At 32.7% G+C, this 19,798-nt stretch overlaps 2 protein-coding genes across 2 annotated transcripts; one reads left to right on the top strand and one right to left on the bottom strand.

The window, feature by feature from the left end:
* Positions 1–1,310: 1,310 nt before the first annotated feature.
* On the bottom strand, positions 1,311–3,158 carry LOC112525214. The gene is made up of 2 exons (XM_025135237.1): positions 1,969–3,158; positions 1,311–1,612 (listed from the first exon to the last, which is right to left on the bottom strand). Exon 1 carries the CDS (start codon positions 3,145–3,147, stop codon positions 2,011–2,013), a length of 1,137 nt encoding a protein of 378 aa, XP_024991005.1. The 5' UTR covers positions 3,148–3,158; the 3' UTR covers positions 1,311–1,612; positions 1,969–2,010.
* Positions 3,159–11,021: 7,863 nt separating this feature from the next.
* LOC112525899 (receptor protein kinase-like protein ZAR1) lies at positions 11,022–13,370 on the top strand. Its single transcript, XM_025136215.1, has 2 exons — positions 11,022–12,480; positions 12,598–13,370. Exons 1-2 carry the CDS (start codon positions 11,022–11,024, stop codon positions 13,245–13,247), a joined length of 2,109 nt encoding a protein of 702 aa, XP_024991983.1. The 3' UTR covers positions 13,248–13,370.
* Positions 13,371–19,798: the final 6,428 nt, after the last annotated feature.

Below are 19,798 nucleotides of genomic sequence, written 5' to 3'. Positions count from 1 at the left end.
AATTAAAAAATTACACAAAAAAAATGAGGAATTTCAAATAGTTAATTTGATACTAATATCGATATATTTTTGTCAAATTTTTATGATATCTTCAAAAATATATTTTATTCAAAAATAAAAACATCATCGCTTTCTTAAAATCACATAAAGTCGTATTATAACATCGACTGAGATAAAGAAGAAAAATGAAATATTAAAATCACGATGTATTTCGTTGCATTGCGCGAGTACGCTTCTAGTCTTATCTAATGCATATTGGTAAAGATCAAGAATTTTACCCGGTAAGAGCAAAAGCAAGGATCGAGAGTCTTACCAGGTAAGTATGGGCGTCGAATCTTATTACGGTTAGCGCTTACTGGATAAGTTGTTGCATACAATACAGTTTTGATGGACTCAAATCATACCCGGTAAGTAAGTGACATAGTTAACTTTACCGGTAAACACTTACTTGGGTAAACGTCGGTAAATATCCCCTTAGTCTTCAAATGGGACCCACAGATAATGTGTTTGTCTTAAACTTAAATTTATCCTTAATTAGTTCATTAATTTTTATTTAATCGTCATTTTAATGGACTTGGAGAAACACGACGATAAATAAAAAAAATATTTATGATATATAAAAGTCATATTTTTGGATGTAACATAAATTAATTCTGAATTTGGAAAATATATATTGTAGAACCCAAAGTTCAAAACAGTGATCTGTCCCAATACGTTTGGATTCAACTTAAAATTATAACAGAAGTTATTGGTAACCCACAACCTGAGGTATATGAAATTCCTAACGTATTTGTCAGGCTTGTCTAGAATTTTTCTTCTTGTAATTAACGATGTGAGATTCACCTAAGATGTTATGAACACCCCCTCGAGGACTCATCATACCCGGTGATGTTTGGCTTACCATCTGAGATTCCGATGGTACAAGTATTGGCTCTGATACTATTGTAACACTCAAAGCTCAAAGGAACAAACTGAACTAATAACTTTCACCATGGTTTTAAGTTAGATTTGAAATTATTGGACCAACCTGTTGCTTTAGGTGTCACATACACTCACGTATTTCAAAATTATGTTGATATGAATAGATATACAATTATTGAGTTGATCGTAAATATGGATAAGAACGTGACTTTTGAATTTCCATCACACAAAATATGATTTATAATATCTAAATACAGATAATTGTCAAACCAATACAAATCACAATATTTAAATAATTAAATTCTATATTCATTTAACAACGACGTACATTTTAATTTATTTTTTATCCCCGAGTTTCTAATAATAGATAATTATCCCGTCATTTCATAAGATCTAGATATTGTATATTACAATCTAATCAGGAATAATGCATCCACAATCGTATATAAAGCAATAGTAATCAAATATACAAAGCAAATATCAAACAAGAGTGATTGAGATTGTCTGATTTAACATGGTTCCATTCTCGAGGTGATAGTGTACTGTACATCTACAGGAAGAGATAGCGATTGATATGTTACTAAAAACTGGATCCCCACGATCTCCTTGTTGCGTTGAAGGTCGTCGGCGTCCCGTGTGAGGGGTCTTGCAACCCACATATGGGACACATGGTGCCTGCCACTAAGACCTCCTGAAAACACGAGACATTTTCATCAATGTTTAATTTTTTTTTATTAACATGGATATTCAACCCACTATGTAAACAGACTAATCCCAGGGCGACTACACCTGGAGTCACTGTATTTGAACCTACGTGGCCACAAGGGGATTTTTATTCCTCCTTGAATTTGAACCTGAGACCTCCTGGTACTTTTGACCTTTGGAGCCAAGCTCAAATCAATCAGACACCATCCTTGTGGTTAATGTTCAATTTTTTTACCGAAAAGGTAACAAATCCGTGTCGACGAAAACCCCCTTTCAGAATAACATCGATCGTAAATTGTCGAAAAGCAAAATATACAAGCACCAGAAGGCAAAATTACATACACTTGACAAAAACAAATTAAGACTTGTTCCATTCAGGAATAGCTAGTAATTATCATAGTCTTCATTCGTGGTATTGATTTCAATATTAATATTTCCACCATCACCGCCGTATCCACCACCGTCTCCTCCACCACCATCAGTAAGACCTTGGACCAAATCCTGGCCTAGCTGCTGCATCATACCTTCAACAAATCCTGTCACCATAGCATTTCCCAATCCATTAGCAAGTCCATTATTCTGAGCCGCCATAGCAGGTTGTGGCTGCACCTGGTAAGTTTGAACACCAACAGGTGCCGGTGCCGGTGGCTGTGACGGACGTTGGTAACTTTGAACACCCACAGGTGGCGGTGGTGGTGGCTGTGAGGGACCCTGGTAACTTTGAACGCCCACAGGTGGCGGTGGCTGTGAGGGATGCTGGTAACTTTGAACACCCGCAGGGGGAGGTGGCGGTGGCTGTGACGGACGCTGGTAGTTTTGAACACCAACAGGTCCAGTAGGCTGTGGTTGTTGCCAGTAACCTTGAACATGATGACCAGTGCTCATGCTATGCACAAGTGGTTGTGCCGCCATCGGAGCGGTGACGGCGGATTGATTCGGAAGCGAATGATGGTGTTGTAGAGGCGGCGGTTTGGCAGTGGCACAGTGTAAGTGAGCATCAAACTCACAAGAAACACAGCGGTAGTGCCACTGGTGACCAGAGCCTACATTCCGGCACAAATCACACGAGAATCCCAACTTGTCACCATAGGGAGAAGAGAAGGTAAGGTGAAGAGGGTGAGGGTGGGAAGGGTTGGTGACCGAAAGGGGTTTGGACGCACAGAGAACATGAAGATCGAAATCACAGATTTGGCAATGGTAACTGAAGCGATTTCCTTGTTGAGTACAAGCATCACAGCGAAAGAAACCACCTGGGTAGATGCAGGATGGGAGGAGCGAGAGGGTGTGTTGGGGGTGAGATGGGTGGGTGATCAACTCAGGGAACTTAGAACATGATGGATGCAAGAAGAAGTTGCAAGGTCTGCAAGTGTAGATATGGTGGTCAGTAGTTGCAGATATATGGAGGTTGCAGCCTGCACAGTTGATGGGAGGTTGGTTTTGAAGATGAAGGTTTGATGATAAGTGAAGAAGATGAGGGTGACTTGAATGCTGGATCTGTGTGCTGTGCATCAACTTCCCCATATCTCTGTGTAATCGATGATATAGATAGAAAGGAATAATATTATTATAGGCAGGAGGCAGGAGGAAGAAGAAGGAGGGGTTGACTTTGAGAGATGAAGCCAAGTCAAAGTAAACAAGTAGTTGTTAATGTTGGGTTCCGAGAAATGGTCAGTGGGACCATTTCATTTGTCAACCATACCTGCCAACACGGATTCATGAATTAAAACGAGTCGACATTAACTAATTGGTTTCGACTTGGTCCAAATCTCAAAAGTATAGATTTACCAAGTTTAAATCAAATGAGGAATAAAAATCTTATTGTGATCATGGAGGTTTAAATACGTTGATTTCAGGTTATTTGCAAAACAGGTGATCGTCCTGAGATTAGCCGGCTTATATAACGGGTTGGATATTCATGTTAATAAAAAAAAAGTCGACATTCCCACATTTCGATTAAAATTAAAAACAATGCCCCTAATTTAATGAATGAGTCAACTACCCTTGGTGGCAAACAAGGACCAAAACATTACAAAAATGCATACTGTAGGAGCTATTTTGAAAGAAAAAAAAACTTTGGGGACCAAATCCAAAACAATTAAAACGACAAAGACCAAAGTTGTAATTAATTTAAATTATTTTAATCTTATATTATATTTTTTTAATAGAAAAAATGATGATATACAGTTTCAAAACTCATCCATCTTTGATTATTAGTAAGTTATCCATGCACGATGCTGCGTGAAGCATGCCGAAGTTGAAGCCTAGAACTCGAAATAACTATTTTGTTTTACATTTTTTTTTATTTTTCATCTATGATTTTTTATGGTATATAAATGCAAGTTCGTCATATTCTATTGGTGAATTGAGATTTTGAGTCCATGATACTTCTTATTGCCAAATTGATAGTGGTGAATGGCGACCAAACTAAGCCACCATCATATATATGATCGTTGTCGTATTGAAATGACTGTTGGTGCAGATGAGGTGTATATGTAGTTTTCTATGGACAAAATGGGGTTGGAGGGGGCATAAAATTAAGGAGACCATGGGTTACTTCAGTTCCCCTTGTTACGAAAATCTTTTGTTCATGCTTAGAATATAAGTTCAAGTGAGCATGAGCCTTTGTCATTTGTATTTTGAAATTCTGTTGTTGAACTTGTTTAGGATTTTATGATGATAAGTAAATGCGTAGGACAACATTTGGAACATTATGTAATTGCAAGACTCGTTAAATTATGTAAAGCAATGTTCATAAGTTTGTTAATGCTCTTGGTGTGCTCGGGTGTTAAATGAAGAAGATGAACATTAAAGAAACTATTGGATAATGAAATAAATTAAATGGACGAAGGGCAAAAAGACTAATATTGTTTGTCTGTAGATGACGTTGTTGTTGTTGGTTGTTCTTGATATATGAAATAGAGATGGAGGCACGGGGGAGAGAAATAAGATCGGACGTAGTGAGAGGGGAGAGCAATTAGGGCAGGACGTGGGAGATAACGCGGTCGAGAGGGGGTCACACAATTCAGGATATTTGCTTTAAAGCTTGTACACTGTGCAAAAAAAATGGGTACCTCTTTATTTTCAACAGGTAATCGTTTAAGCTGCTTATATATCTATACTATCTTATTAAACAAATTTAACAAAAGTCTTGAAGTCTTAAAATACCAAATGACCAAGATATCATTTATACTTTTTCACTTTTTCATCCTCTCCTCTCCTCACATACACTCACCCTCTCACAACCGATTTTTTTTTAATTATAATTTTATATTTACACTTTATACCCTTATAATTAGTTAATTAATTTACTTTACGTCCTTTACTTTTAAATGTTTCATTTTAAACTTTTATCAAATTAACATACATAATCGTATATCAATTAAAACATGTTTAAAAAATACATTTTTATTTTAACAATTTACACCATTATAATCGCCTCGTTAATACCTTCGAAATGAGTCCAATATTGAATAGTTTTTTACTTAATTATATTATTATATATTATATATATACTATGAAAAAATATTTTTAATATTTACGATTTATACTCTTATAGTTTTTTTTTATATACATACTATATATTTTGGGGTTAGGCTGTCCAAATTGCACTGTATAATATATTTTGAATTAATATGTTCTTGAGTTTTTTTGAAATAAATATAAATATATATATATATATATATATATATATATACATGTATTAATTCAACCTTGATCTGAGTTTCTGGACAAGAAAGAGGGTAAGCAGTTGAAATTTCATTCTAAAACCCATCTTTTTTGGTCTTTTCATGACTTATGATCTATCAAATTTGTAGTTTTCTTTATTGGTTTTGAGTGTTTTTCTTAAAACTCAAGTTTCTTGATTCTTTGCTCTTGGTGTAAATCGAACACATTTATAGAGTCGTTTAAATATGTTGGATTTTAAATATATTGAATTTTAAACTGTTATACAATTTTTTCCATCGATAGTCTATAAGGAACCATAACTATTGTGTTATTCAAATTGTATTAATATGTAAAGACCAAGTGTAACATATATCATCGTTAAATCTTATCTTATAAAACCAGTGGAACTTCAAAATCGTTAAAATTCATAGCTCCCGCCGCATTGCGCGGGTACATAACTAGTGTGTGTATATATATATATATGTGTGTGTGTGTGTGTGTGTGTGTGTGTGTGGGTGTGTGGTACAGATAGGATAGACGGATTAATTTGTAGGTATTCATGATATTTAATAGTGTATTCAATATTATGCTTAATTTGAAGGTATTGACGAGACAATTATAATAATGTAATCTGTAAAAAATGAAAATTATTTTTTAAATGCATTTAATTTCATATACGATTATTAACTTATAGTTAATATTTCATAAATGTTTGCATCTTAAAAATAAAAAAGTTTTAATTCTTGCATTTAAGTGCTTTATAAAAACAATTTAAAGCCATCGATATAGAAGTGGGCTGGGCTGGATTCTATGGGCCTATGGCCTTTGTAAACACGTAGATAAATAAGAATGTTGAGAGAGGATCTAGGGACCAAATCCGTTTGTAAAAACCATCTACAAATCCATCTATCAGTGTGACAGCGGTGAGATATCAGCCAGAGAAAATGGACGGGATGTGATGCTTGAGACGAACGATAGATGTTCTAGACTGTAAATTGGTCTGGGATATGATACCAGAGACGGAGTGGTTGCTACTTCGGAGATGAATGGAGATGGTTGTCGGTGATGGTTGATGCTTCAGATATGGTAGCGTATGGGGGAGAAGATGATGAAAGGAGGTAGATAATTTGGTGATCCAGATCAGATATGTTGGGGATATGCTAGGAATACGATGGTGTGTAATTTGAAAGATTTCAAATTATAAGGTTGCCCCTGAGCTTCCAATTTAGATATGAGATCATGTAGCATTTTCCCAAGTTTTACAAAAATGCCATCCTCTTTACTAACCCTTGATTAAATCCATTTGGATGATTGAGATTGATCATCACGGTACTCAAACTTGTTTTTGGTTCTCACATGATTTAACTAGGGTTGTAAACGAACTGAACGAACACGAACAGATGCTTGTCCATGTTCGTTCGTTTAACTTAACCGAACAAACCAACGAACATGCACATAAACGAACGAAAATATTTGTGTTCATGTTCGTTCATTTAGAAATCAGGTGTATTCGTGTTTGTTTATGTTCGTTCGTTAACATGCTAAACGAACGAGCTAAACAAATACAAACGAACAAGCCTAAATGAATATAAACAACCGAATACTACAACTTGTAAATTGTTTCATCTAGAGGCTAGGGTTTTAGGGGAAATGTGAAAAGAGTAAAAATTTCAAATAAGACAAAATGATAATAAAATTTAAATCTAAATAAATTCTAAAAAGTTAACACTTAAATAAATATTATTTAAATTCAAACTAAATAAATAAAAGATTATATATTAAATTTAATATATAAATGAACAATAAACGAATGAATATAAACGAACGTAATTATGAACATAAACAAACGAACGAGACTTTTGTTCATATTCGTTCGTTAAACTAAATGAACAAAAAAGTTTGTTCTTGTTCGTTCATTTGTTAAATAAACGAACATAAATGAACTTCCCTCCGAACAGTTCAGGAACGGTTCGTTGAACGTTCGGTTCGTTTACAACTTTAAATTTAACCCCTCTCTATAATATATCATTTTTACAAATATATCCTTTAAAATGAAAATTTTAATAGTTTCGTAACTTTATAATCTTTTTTAAGAATCACCTCCTTTTTTCCTCACATTTGGGGGTAAGTTTGTCATTATTTTTTTCCCTTTCTTTCTTTTTTAAAATGTCCAAAATAAAAGTTTCCATTTTTACTCTTTTTTTCGTAATAAAGGTTTTGAAAACACAACGATAATAATGACACACATTTCTAAAATGTTGTTTGTTTACTTATTAATAGTTCCATTAAAAAACAGTATTTAAATCGTTAAGAGATGAATTTTGTTTGCCAAAAAAAGTCAGTCTCTTAATGATTTAAAAACCATCTGAATGATTTTGTATCATCTACCTCCTTTGCCCATTCAGTCTCCTAATTTCATTGTAAAAGATTATCAAATAATTATATTTTATTTTACATTATATCATAAGAGCCTCTTAATTATTCTAAATCAAACCGTTCAATAACTGTCAAAAAGCTATAATTATTTTCTATACTTACATGCAGGAACATTCTTATAATGTGTGCTAAGAAACTCGAATCTTTGTTTTTTCTTAAATTTATGAAAAAACAAATGTAAAAGTAGATGAGACCGAAATAAGTTATGTGGGATGTTTATTCAGACCTTTTATGCAGCTTTTCATGTTTTTGGAGGCTTCCCCCTTGGCTTTCTGCAACAAAAAAGCCACCATCCAAAGGGAAAAAAGGGTAATATAATTTTGAGTAAACTACAAATTTGGTCCCTGTAGTTTATCAAAACTAACATTCTTTGTCCATGAAATTTTAAAATTATAATATGGCCATCAGGACTTGTAAAAATGTCTGTATTTACTCCCTCGTTAGAAGGTTTGTTAAATGAAGAACATTTTCATTATTTTATCAACTTTTTTTTATCATTACCCAATCAAAATCGATTTTATAATTTTGGTCCCTATAATAATTAATTAGGTAAAAGACCAATAAAATTGATTAAAAAAAGAAAAGAAAATGCCCTTTAGTTAATGTATTTCTTAAACGACCGTTATAAGCAAGGTTCTGCAGCTATAGATTTGCATTTTTACCCAATATGGGAAGAGTCATTTTTTGAGGATAAACTATGCGTTTTTGAAATTACATTAATAGATATATAAGTTGAAACATCTCCCAATTGTGTTTCAACTATTGGTAAAGCGGTCATACGAATAAGAGAAACTCTGTTATAGCCATTTTTGTATCAAATACAGACGTTTTTACAAACCATGATGACCATATTATAACTTTCAAACTGAAGGGACGAACAATGCTATTTTTTTAACAAACCACAGGGACCAAATGTCTATTTTACTACGTAATTTTCATTGGAAAACCGTTTACCCAAATATACGTTCTATTTAACAACTCTCTTTCAACATTTTTAACCATTCCTTTTCTTTCATATCTTTTGGCTTTTAATTTTTCCGATTATGTACTGATTGTCTGTGTAAAGTTAATTTGAGATGGGTTATGTTTAATGAAGTGTATCACAATGTGCATTTTTTAAAGTGTATCAGGTAACGTTGCTTTATGAATTATCCTATGTACTTATATAAATATATAATTAAAACTTTTTTAAAATTTTGGTAAAATATATTTCATTTATAATAAAATTGGGTTATGTGATTAAAATACTCGGAAGTTGGTGATTTCAAGATTTGGGGAGTTAGAATTAATAAAATAAATCCGTATTTATTTCCCCCATAAACTGCTCCCTTCGCCTTCTGGAGCCTAAAATAGAAAACGTGGTGGGGTTCTTCATTGGCTCAATGGCTCCTCCTCACAAACGGCTATTTTCCCATTAAATATAAGTACTTTAGATTTCTAACATATAAAAAATATGAGTTGGGTTCACGTGAGACCAGTCTGTTTTCGTAAGATCCGTGAGATTTTTTTTACACTTGAAACTTCATAGCAAAACACTGTAAATATAAAAGAAGCTAAACGTAGTATCAAAACCTCAGTTTCGGATTTTGGATACGTAGATAATTTATTACCCGACCTTATAAATTATTAAACTATGTTATCCATTCAACCTGATCAACAGAAGCAATACAAATATAGATTCAGTTAAGATTAAAACCAGATAAAAAAACTAATAAAACGTATTGTCATAACTAAATAATGTAACCATGAATTAAAACGAAAAACCGAACCGACACGTTACTTTCTGTTTCCCGTTTGTTTAACATCTTGTTTGCATTTCTCTCCAATTTATCGAGATATTTTGAGGATTTTCACAGCTAAATGGTCTCTCTTTCTGGGTTGGGTTTTCCTTTTCCATTATGATCCCTCGTGGGGTTGTATATAAAACCTTTCCATGGACCCCTCTGGTTGGAAAAGATCAGGACCGTTGGTTTAGATTACTCAGCTAGGGATGTTGGTGTCATAATGATTTAGTCAAAATTGTTGGTGGTTGGTCAGATAAATCAAGATTCTTAACAAATAATTGGCTACATTGCACTTCATTGTGTTTATTTATGATTGGTATGTTGTTAAATCCCTTGTAAACATTAATTTAATCGAATTGGTTTTTCTATTTTTCATTAAATTATTTCCAACATTTTATTTTGAATATTATATTTTAATATTATAATCAATGTAATAATATTCGAACGTCTAAACAATCCATTCGTTCTCACCCTTCACCACTGCCATTCATCGCCACCATCCCCTTCACAGTCCACTCTACCAACAATATCCACTACGTCACTATTGCTCACGCCCCTTCCCCTCCCTCGTGTAACTTCCATCCTCTTCTCCTTCGGTCTTCAACTCATTCGTCCTTCCCTTCCTTGCGGTGACGTTGACGCCCCTTTTCTCGTCATGACTTCAATGTTAGCCAACTCCCTCTTTTTTTCCAATCATCGGAGTGAATTTTCCTAACTAAAAAATGTTTTCTTTTTCGACGTCAGTCATATTTTGTCCTTTTTTTTTTGGAAAATATGACATAAATGAGTTATGAAATTGATTACCAAGTATGTTTAAATAGACCCTTTATTTAAATATAGTAGATTAAATTTTCTGTTGTGAACTCCCATACCCATACATGCTTGTATGTTAAACAATATTCTCAAAAATTAGAAAGAAAAAGCCAAGAAAAAAGAAGAAAGATTATTATTATTAAATTAAACTTGTTATGCGAGCTGACTAATCCCAGGACGATCATCTGTTTTGCGAATAACTCGGAGTCAACGTATTTGAACCTCCATAGCCATAATGAGATTTTTATTTTTCATTAGATTTGAACCTAGGACCTTCTAATATTTTTGACATTTGAAATCAAGCTTAAACTAATCAGACTTAATCCTTATGGTTAAGAAAGAAAGATTATTCTATAGTATAGCACCATAAACCCTGTTAGCTCTAAAAAGCAGGAGCTACTATTAATAATCTATATTCCCAATGTCTTGTAGGCTGAAACCAAATTGACTTTACCTTTCTTCAATGCTTTCCACCTCTCCAACAAGTCCATCCTCACTCACCCTCTTTCACACACAACTCCTCTCTCTTTCTCTCTCTAAAACCTCCATTACTGTTGCTTCAACCTTTTCTCTCACTGCTGCTCTTCTTGCTGCTGCTCTTCTTGTTGATTCATTTCAGAGGTAAGTGGTTCTTGCCAAATTAAATCTCAAGATTTTCCCATCTCCAACGGTCATATTTTTGGGGGGTTTCTTGAAATGTTGTTGGCTGCTTTTGTTCTTTCAATTTTCTTGATCCTATGCAACTCCCACTTCATAGTTCATGTAAGTTCTTTAAATGATGAAGGGTATACACTTTTGACTTTCAAACAGTCAATTACACAAGACCCTGAAGGGTCTTTAAACAACTGGAACTATTCTGATGAAACCCCTTGTTCATGGAATGGCATTGCATGCAGAGAACAAAAAGTAGTTTCTGTTAGTATTCCCAAGAAAAAGCTCTTAGGGTTTATATCTCCTGTTCTTGGATCTCTTTCTGAGCTCAGGCATCTTAATTTGAGGAACAATAAGTTCATGGGTAGTTTGCCTCTTGAGCTTTTCAGAGCTGAAAAGATTCAGAGTTTGGTTCTTTATGGCAATTCTTTATCTGGGTTGGTCCCAAATGAGGTTAGCAGACTTAATTACCTCCAAACCCTAGATTTGTCAAGTAATTTCTTCAATGGGTCAATACCCATTTCATTGATTCAGTGTAAGAGGTTAAGAAGTCTTGATCTGAGCCAAAACAATTTCACTGGTTCACTCCCAGAAGGGTTTGGAACCAATTTGGGGTTTCTTGAAAAACTTGACCTTTCTTTCAATCAATTCTCTGGTTCTATCCCTAAAGACTTTGGAAACTTGTCTAATTTGCAAGGAACTGTTGATTTGTCTCATAATTTGTTCAATGGTTCAATCCCACCTAGCCTTGGGAATCTTCCTGAGAAGGTTTATATTGATCTCACTTACAATAACTTAAGTGGTCCAATTCCACAAAATGGTGCTCTGGTGAACCGAGGGCCAACCGCTTTCATCGGAAATGGTGGACTGTGTGGCCCTCCGTTGAAAAACCTCTGTTTTCCTGATGATGCTAGCTCACCTTCTTCATTTCCCTACCTGCCAAACACTAATCCATCTGAAATTCCTGAAAAGGGTCGAAAAGGGTTGAGTAAAAGTGGTGTGATTGCGATTATCGTTAGTGATGTCATTGGGATTTGCTTAATTGGTTTGGTTCTATCGTATTGTTACTCAAAAATCTGTCTTTGTGGTAAAAAGACACATGGGTACGAGAAAGGAAGTAAGGGAAGAAACGAATGTTTATGTTTCAGAAAAGATGAATCAGAAACGCTATCCGAGCACGTTGAACAATACGATCTTGTAGCATTGGATACACAGTTGGGGTTTGATTTAGATGAGCTTTTAAAGGCTTCGGCTTTTGTTTTAGGGAAGAGTGGGATCGGGATTGTTTATAAGGTCGTGCTCGAAGATGGAATTACTTTGGCTGTTAGACGATTGGGCGAAGGAGGTTCTCAAAGGTTTAAAGAGTTCCAAACCGAAGTTGAAGCCATCGGGAAGCTAAGGCATCCAAATATTGTAACTTTGAGAGCTTATTACTGGTCTGTGGATGAGAAATTACTCATCTATGATTTCATTCCGAATGGCAATCTTGGCACTGCAATTCACGGTATTTTTTCTAACGTAAATTATGGCTTAATTCATTCCCTTGTCAGTTATCGGTTCATTTGAACTAATAAGGTCTCACATATTCTCACAATTGTGATTATGATGATGTTGTTTTTAGGGAAGCCCGGCATGCCATCTTTTGTGCCACTTACGTGGCCTGTGCGTTTGAAGATAATGAGAGGAACTGCAAAGGGTCTGGTTTATCTACATGAATTTAGCCCCAAAAAGTACGTCCATGGCGACCTAAAACCGTCAAACATTTTGCTTGATATGAACATGGAAGCCCAAATCTCCGATTTTGGCCTCGGCCGCCTGGCTAACATAGCCGGAGGCGGCACACCGGCACTTCAATCCCATCGAGTTGTCTCGGAAGTTGCAACCACCACCACAACCGCAACTTCAGCGTCAGCTTCAAACATGCATGCATCTTATTACCAAGCGCCCGAAGCTTTCAAAGTGGTGAAACCTTCACAAAAATGGGATGTTTACTCTTTCGGAGTTGTTTTGCTGGAGATGATCACCGGAAAAACGCCAGTTGTGCAGGTGGGTCCGGAGGAAATGGACCTTGTGCACTGGATTCAGGCGTGTATCGAAGAAAAGAAGCCGCTTTCGGATGTTGTGGACCCGGGGTTAGGTGAAGACGCAGATAAAGAAGAGGAGATCATCGCGGTTTTAAAGATCGCAATGGGGTGCACACAAAGTAACCCAGAAAGAAGACCCTCCATGAGACATGTTGCTGATCTCTTGGATAGATTGTCTCAAGATTGAAGAATTGGGTCAGTTTGGCATATTTGGAAAGTGGAAGGGTGTGAAATGTAAATCTGGTGAAATGAGTAGGGGAGAATGTATTATTTTATTTCTTTATTTCTGTTTTTTAATTTTATCTTTTTCATGCATCTTTTGAGAATTTTTATTATTTTTAATGTATATTTCGAAAATCAGATAGTGGTGTTATTTTGTTCTTATGCGGTTATGCCCCAATTTACTTTTTGACTTCTCGGTTTGTGTTTGTCTTGATTTGTCAAAACTCATTAAATGCTTTTATTTGTTTATAAAAATAATTTATTGACTTATTCTGGTATGATACGGTAATAAGCATTTTGAGTGTTTAAATAAACAGTTTATACCGATGTCAAATCAATAATAAGAAGTTTTTAAAAAAGTTAAATCATATTAACTTATAATAAGTTGATAAAGACTTTTGTATAACACCTCTAAATTGTTGTAATACAACTGTTTTTTTAGATAATTGCTGGTTTTCAGGTCAATTTATGTATGTTGATTAATCACTGAATGATTATGAATGGACTCGAATCCAAGTTAATAAAAAATAATAATGATCTAGATACTTAATAAATAAAAACCGATAAATTAATATATTATAGAAAATAAAATGTTTAAAAAATAAAAATAAAAGGTTGAAAAGAAAATTTGGGCATTGAAAATGGGCATGGATCTCTAGAGAGAGACAGGTCCCACAATCCACAATTAACCCGCCATTCATGCCTCAACAATCCATGTTGTTTTGCTATATATATTTTCGTGACTCATTATTCAATCAATTTGAAACACTTTCAGTACATCAAAATTAATTCATTACCTCTTTTATTTTATTGTGTATTTGTTTTACGATATTTATCTTTCGAACTCCAAACCGAAAATATATTATAACATCCAGTAAAGATAAATAGTTACATCCGTGATACCGTTTGGAAAAAGTTGAATCAAGATTTAGGTCGACGAAATGAAATAAAGCCTGAAAAGTGGTAATTTGGACGATTATTTATTTGATTTGGTGCAGTTGTAACAATCAAACTTTCCAGGGAAAATGCAGGCTTCATTAATTGGCTTCATGCGATAAATTTCAACATCTCGTGGACTAATTGGTGTGGGGGGTAAGATCTTGTTGGTTAGCTCCTTGTTGTCGTTGTGGTTTTCTCGTTGTTTTGTTGCTGTGTGTTTCTTTCTTTAAAAGGCAGTGGCTGTTCTCCTTTTGTTTCTTTACTTTTGTTTAATATATTACTTATCTTTTAAAAAAATGTAGTAAAACCCAGAAAAAACGAGTTTTATCAATTTAGTTGGGTTGGGTCGTGACCCAACTATCTTGACTTACGGGCTATAAACGTCGACTTCGACCGAAGACGATTGTGTTATTTAACCCATATTTTTGGGTTGAATGGTCAACCAATGTGGTTTACATGCTATGAACATGATCATTGTTTATTGATTAATAAAAGAGTATCTTTTTTTGTCCATTCTTGATGGACGGACATTTACACTTCTTGTATCCGTCTGTCCATTATTCTTCCGTCTTGTTTGAATGAAGAAAGTAGGATAGATAGTGTTTGTTATTATTAAATTATATTTTGTATTTAATAAATCAAATTAAATAATTTTAGGAGTTATTTGGTTGGTTTTCTTAATTAAATCTTGTATGGATAAAATTGTCTGTATGGATTAATATGTCTATATAGATTCAGAATGTTTTTGTTTTGGAAGAGTTTTTTTGTAAATATAAGTAACGTGTTTTTTTTTAATAGGGAGGAACATGTTTGGAAACAAAAAAACTTAACTTTTTGCATTAAAACGTTATACTAAAAACTTATTAAATAAGTCACTTTCTATATATTACCGATTAGTCAGGTAAAATTAATCGAATAAGCTGCGATTACTATTTATATATTTACATCCACTACCAAAGATATGTTGTTATCGTTAAATTATATCTTAAATGTTTGATCAATATTTTCAATTTTTTATTAAATTATATTTTGTTAAACAAGATTTTGTTTTTTTAAAGAAAAAGTTCAGAAAAACTCAATAAATTATTCTATTTTGAATCATTAAGTTCATGAATTATTTTCTTGAATGAAAAACCATTAAAAAATTTCGTTTTGAATGATTAAATCTCTAAATTATTTTTTTAATGAAAAAATTATTAATCTTTTTTATTTTGAATAATTAAATTTCTGAACAATTTTTTTGTTGTTATAAATAAACCATCAAACTTTTAAAAATTGGTTACCTACATATATTTGGGTTAAAATTATGTAAGGAACCAATTTTTATAAGTTCGATGGTTTATTTAATTGAAAAAAATATTTAGGGACTCGATCATTCAAAATAAGAAAGTTTAATGATTTTTTTTCATTTAAAAAAATAGTTCGAGGACTTAATAATTCAAAATAAGAAAAAATAATTGTTTTTCATTCCAAAATACGATTGAAGAATCTAATCATTCAAAATGAAATAGTTTATTGATTTTTTACTGAACTTTTTGTAAACACTTTCTAAATAGGTCTTAGCATTTTGAGAAAGAACTATTTAAGAATTTGTGAAAATTTAAAAATGGCATCGAATAATATTCTTTTGGATCTGCCTCTGTATGTTCTTGTTTGCTATAGTAATTGAAGAAATTTGCCTATGACGTGTATCTCGATTGACAAATGAATGGGATGATTATTGGTTTGATACCAGATCCCCCTTGTTAGTCTCAGTCGCTGAGTGAGTCAAAAAATGTCTTCTCATATTTGTTTCTTTGAAGGCATGTTCCATGTGAGACCTGTTGAGGTTACCAGTAATTAACTTTTTGTCCAAATTAAAATAATTTATGTCATTAATCTAACAATCATGATTCCATGTCAGTTCTATTTGTCATTCCCCTCTAGGGGTTATGTTGGTAGAGTGTCCGGAAAATAATTTCATTAAAGTGATGTTTGTTTACCTTTCAATAGTTTCATTAAGAGGCAGTCTCTGAATCGTTAAAAGGTGAATCTTGTTTAATAATTTCTTTTTGTCTTTTAATGGTTATGAAACTCTCTGAATAATTTTGTATCATGGGTATCCTTAACCATTCAGCGTCCTAATTTCATTGTAAACAATTACCGAACAATTATATTTCATTTTGCATTATATCATGAGAGTTTCTTAATCATTATGTACCAAATCATTCAACAACTGTCAAACAGGCCCTAATTTACATTTTGTATATTTCAAGTTTTGGTCATTGACAAACACTCTCATTCTAGTTCTATAAATGCGTTTTTTTATTATTGTTTTAAAATGATCATGATATAAGACAAATGTAACACCCTAAAATGATGATAAGCTAAGCTGATGGGCTAGGCCGCAAACCAGTTTAACACTTGATTCTTTTATGTTCTTAACGTGACTTAAGGGTTAATCTCAAAGCTAATTGCATTTAATCACAAGAGTGGTGCCTGAATGGTTTGAGCTTGAGTTTCAAAGGTCAAAAGTATCTGAAGTTCTCAGGTTCAAATCCAATGAGAAATAAAGATCCCTTGTGACCACGTAGGTTCATATGCGGTGACTCCGGACTACCCCCAAAGTAGATGGTCATCCTGGAATTAGTTGGCTCACATAGCGAATTGGATATTCAGGTTAATAAAAAAAACAAGTGCATTAAATTTTCTTACGTCTTTGAAGTCTCTTTTACTTAAGGCAATTTGCGTTAAAAAATGTTTTTTCATTCGACTAATATTTTACAGAAAGTATTTTTAAAAATACAAATCTTTATTAAACATATTTTATCTACTAAAAGGATATTCGTGCAATGCAACGAAATACATCTTGATTTTAATGTTTCGTTTGATTCTGTCTCCATTAACGTTATAATACGATTTTATGTGGTACTGAAAAAATGATAATGTTTTTATTTTTGAATAAAATATAAATTTAAATATATTATAAAATTTTGTAAAAAATATATTAATATTAGTATCAAATCAACCATTTAAAAGTTTTTTTTATGTAATTTATTTAACTCAATTTTTATAATAATTTATTCAGGTTTAATAACGATTTAATTTATTTTTTGGTTTTAAATATAATTTTTTATAAAAATAATAATTAAGTATTCTGTTAGAATTTAATGGTTATCCTAAGTATATTTTAAAATTTTTTTATCTTTAAAATGAGATGTTTATCATGTATTTGATTATGTTTATTTATAGTTAGTTACATAAATTCAAAAAATAGATCTTTAATAAGTTGTATTTATGCACAATTTACTTGTAATCTTGATTTTTAAGTGATATGCATCAATAAATAGTATTTCATATAGAAAAAATAATTTTTAAGAGTTTTTATCAAATATTTTATAATATTATATAAATAAACTCTTAAATATATTTTTTCAGACTATAGACTAAATATAAAAATTTCAAATTATATATCTTTTTTAACATGGTTTTCAGAAAAACGATTTCCAAAATAATGACTAAATAGAAGTACATTTCTAAATGTAATTTGCCTCCCAAAGTCACTCTTAATATTTTAAAGATTAAAGTGTCGTTTACCTAAATACTTACCCGATAAGCGTTTATCGGTAAGAGTTAACACTATAATCTATTTTATCAGATTAGATTGTAGTATATATTAAAACGGTATCGTATGCAACAATTTATCCGATAAACGTTTATGCGAGTAAGAATCATCATCATTACTTATCGGGTAAGACTCTTTATCCTTATCATCGTTCTTACCGGGTAAGATTTACAGCCCTTGCCATGTGCATCAGGTGAAGAAAGTTACCCGATCCACACTTACCGGGTAAGTATTTAGTAAACGGCCCCTAAATAAAAAATCAGTTTTGTTATTTTCTTATATCTGTTAATCAATTGTAATATTTCGTAAGATCTGATCATGTAGCAACTAACAAATATAACGACATTATTATACGTGGACATTTCTTGTTTTTCTAGTTGGTATATTAACAGATTTATTTTTTAGATATTGAAGTGTGCTATTATAAACGTAAAAAAAAGTATATTTTTCAATAAGGGTAGAAAGAAAATTTAACTAAGGGGCCGTTTATGAAACACTTATTTGGATAAGTTTTTATCAAGTTGCATTACTTTACCGAATGAGTATGACAAAAACCAATAATCTTACCTGGTAAGAGCAAAGTAAGGACTGAAAGTCTTACCCAATAAGTGAAGTCGATGACTCTTACCATGGTTAGCGCTTACTGGACAAATTGTTGCATAAGATGTCATTTTCGTTGACTAAAATCTTACCCGACAAGTAAGTGATAGTGTTAAATGTTATTGGTAAATGCTTACTGGATAAGTGTTCCATGAACGGCTCCTAAAATTATATAAAGTCGTTTGAGTGTATTAAGTAAAAGGTTTATCAATCATATAGTTATTAAAAGTAATGCTCTTACTTTCTTACGTAATGTAGTGTTGTTTGATCTTATTTTGAATTCTCAAACCCTTAATCTTATTTCATGTATATATCATTCGTTTATTTTTATTTTTAATGATTTTATATCATTTTGAGCAAAATAAAAAAGTTATTGATTGGTTATCAGTTTTATGAAGTATAATGTCATACCAGTAATGACTCAACAATTGTCATGTAATAATGTATAGATTTTTTTTGAAAAACAACAGAAAAGTGTATTAAAAACCAAAACATATACAATCAGAAACCAGCTAAAATTGCGAGGTGCAATAGGCTACAAAAGATAAAAAAAGGAAAATCAAAGAAAACAGAACGTTTAGATGCAGGGTCGGAGCCAGAAAATCCATCTACTGGGTGTCTGGAAAAAGTGTTAGAAAATTTACGATTTTAAGGTTGAGAAAACCATTTTACGTATATATGTTTTTTTAATTAAATACTTGTCCTAAAAATAGTTGTAAAAAAGAGTTGGAAAACATGACCTAAACAGCATAAAATGTCTATTTATTGAAACAAATAAGACGTGTATAAATAATCATATAAATAAGAAAAGCCCTTTGAAAATACATGAAATATATCGATTTTTTTTATATATTTGATAGCAAAAATAACACACGTAAACCGTGGCACAACAGCGGTGCAAGCGCACACCACTATCGAGTTCGCTTTCTTAAGTGATACAATGGTAAATACAAAAGATCTTTTTCACAGGGACTGATCTACTAAGAATAAAGGATTTTTACGTACTCCCAATGCAAAGTTCGAGTTATAAAAATGATTTGTTGTTGGTAGAATATTGATGTCTTAAAATAATAATTAATAAAAAACGGGTATGGGTGTAAGTTTTCCGCGATAGTGTATTAGTAACTTTAATGGTCGATGAAACCGGTCACAAAATAATCTCATACAATTTCCTCCTCTCGACACTATGTCATATGGGTTGTGATTATTGTTTTATCATAAAATTTCCACAAATGTTAACTTTCAGTTTGCCAACTGTACTAAGTAGATCACAAAGATCTTAGCTTCGCCAATATGGAGAGATGTGCATATCTCTATGAGACACCAACTCGACTGACATCTGAACCTAGCACGGTTATGCAAAACCCCATATC

This window comes from Cynara cardunculus (assembly GCF_001531365.2).
Source record: "Cynara cardunculus var. scolymus isolate 2C chromosome LG 13, CcrdV1, whole genome shotgun sequence".
Taxonomy (NCBI): Eukaryota; Viridiplantae; Streptophyta; class Magnoliopsida; order Asterales; family Asteraceae; genus Cynara; species Cynara cardunculus.
Note: the sequence above shows the minus strand (reverse complement) of the source record. Positions and strands in the feature narration are given on the sequence as shown.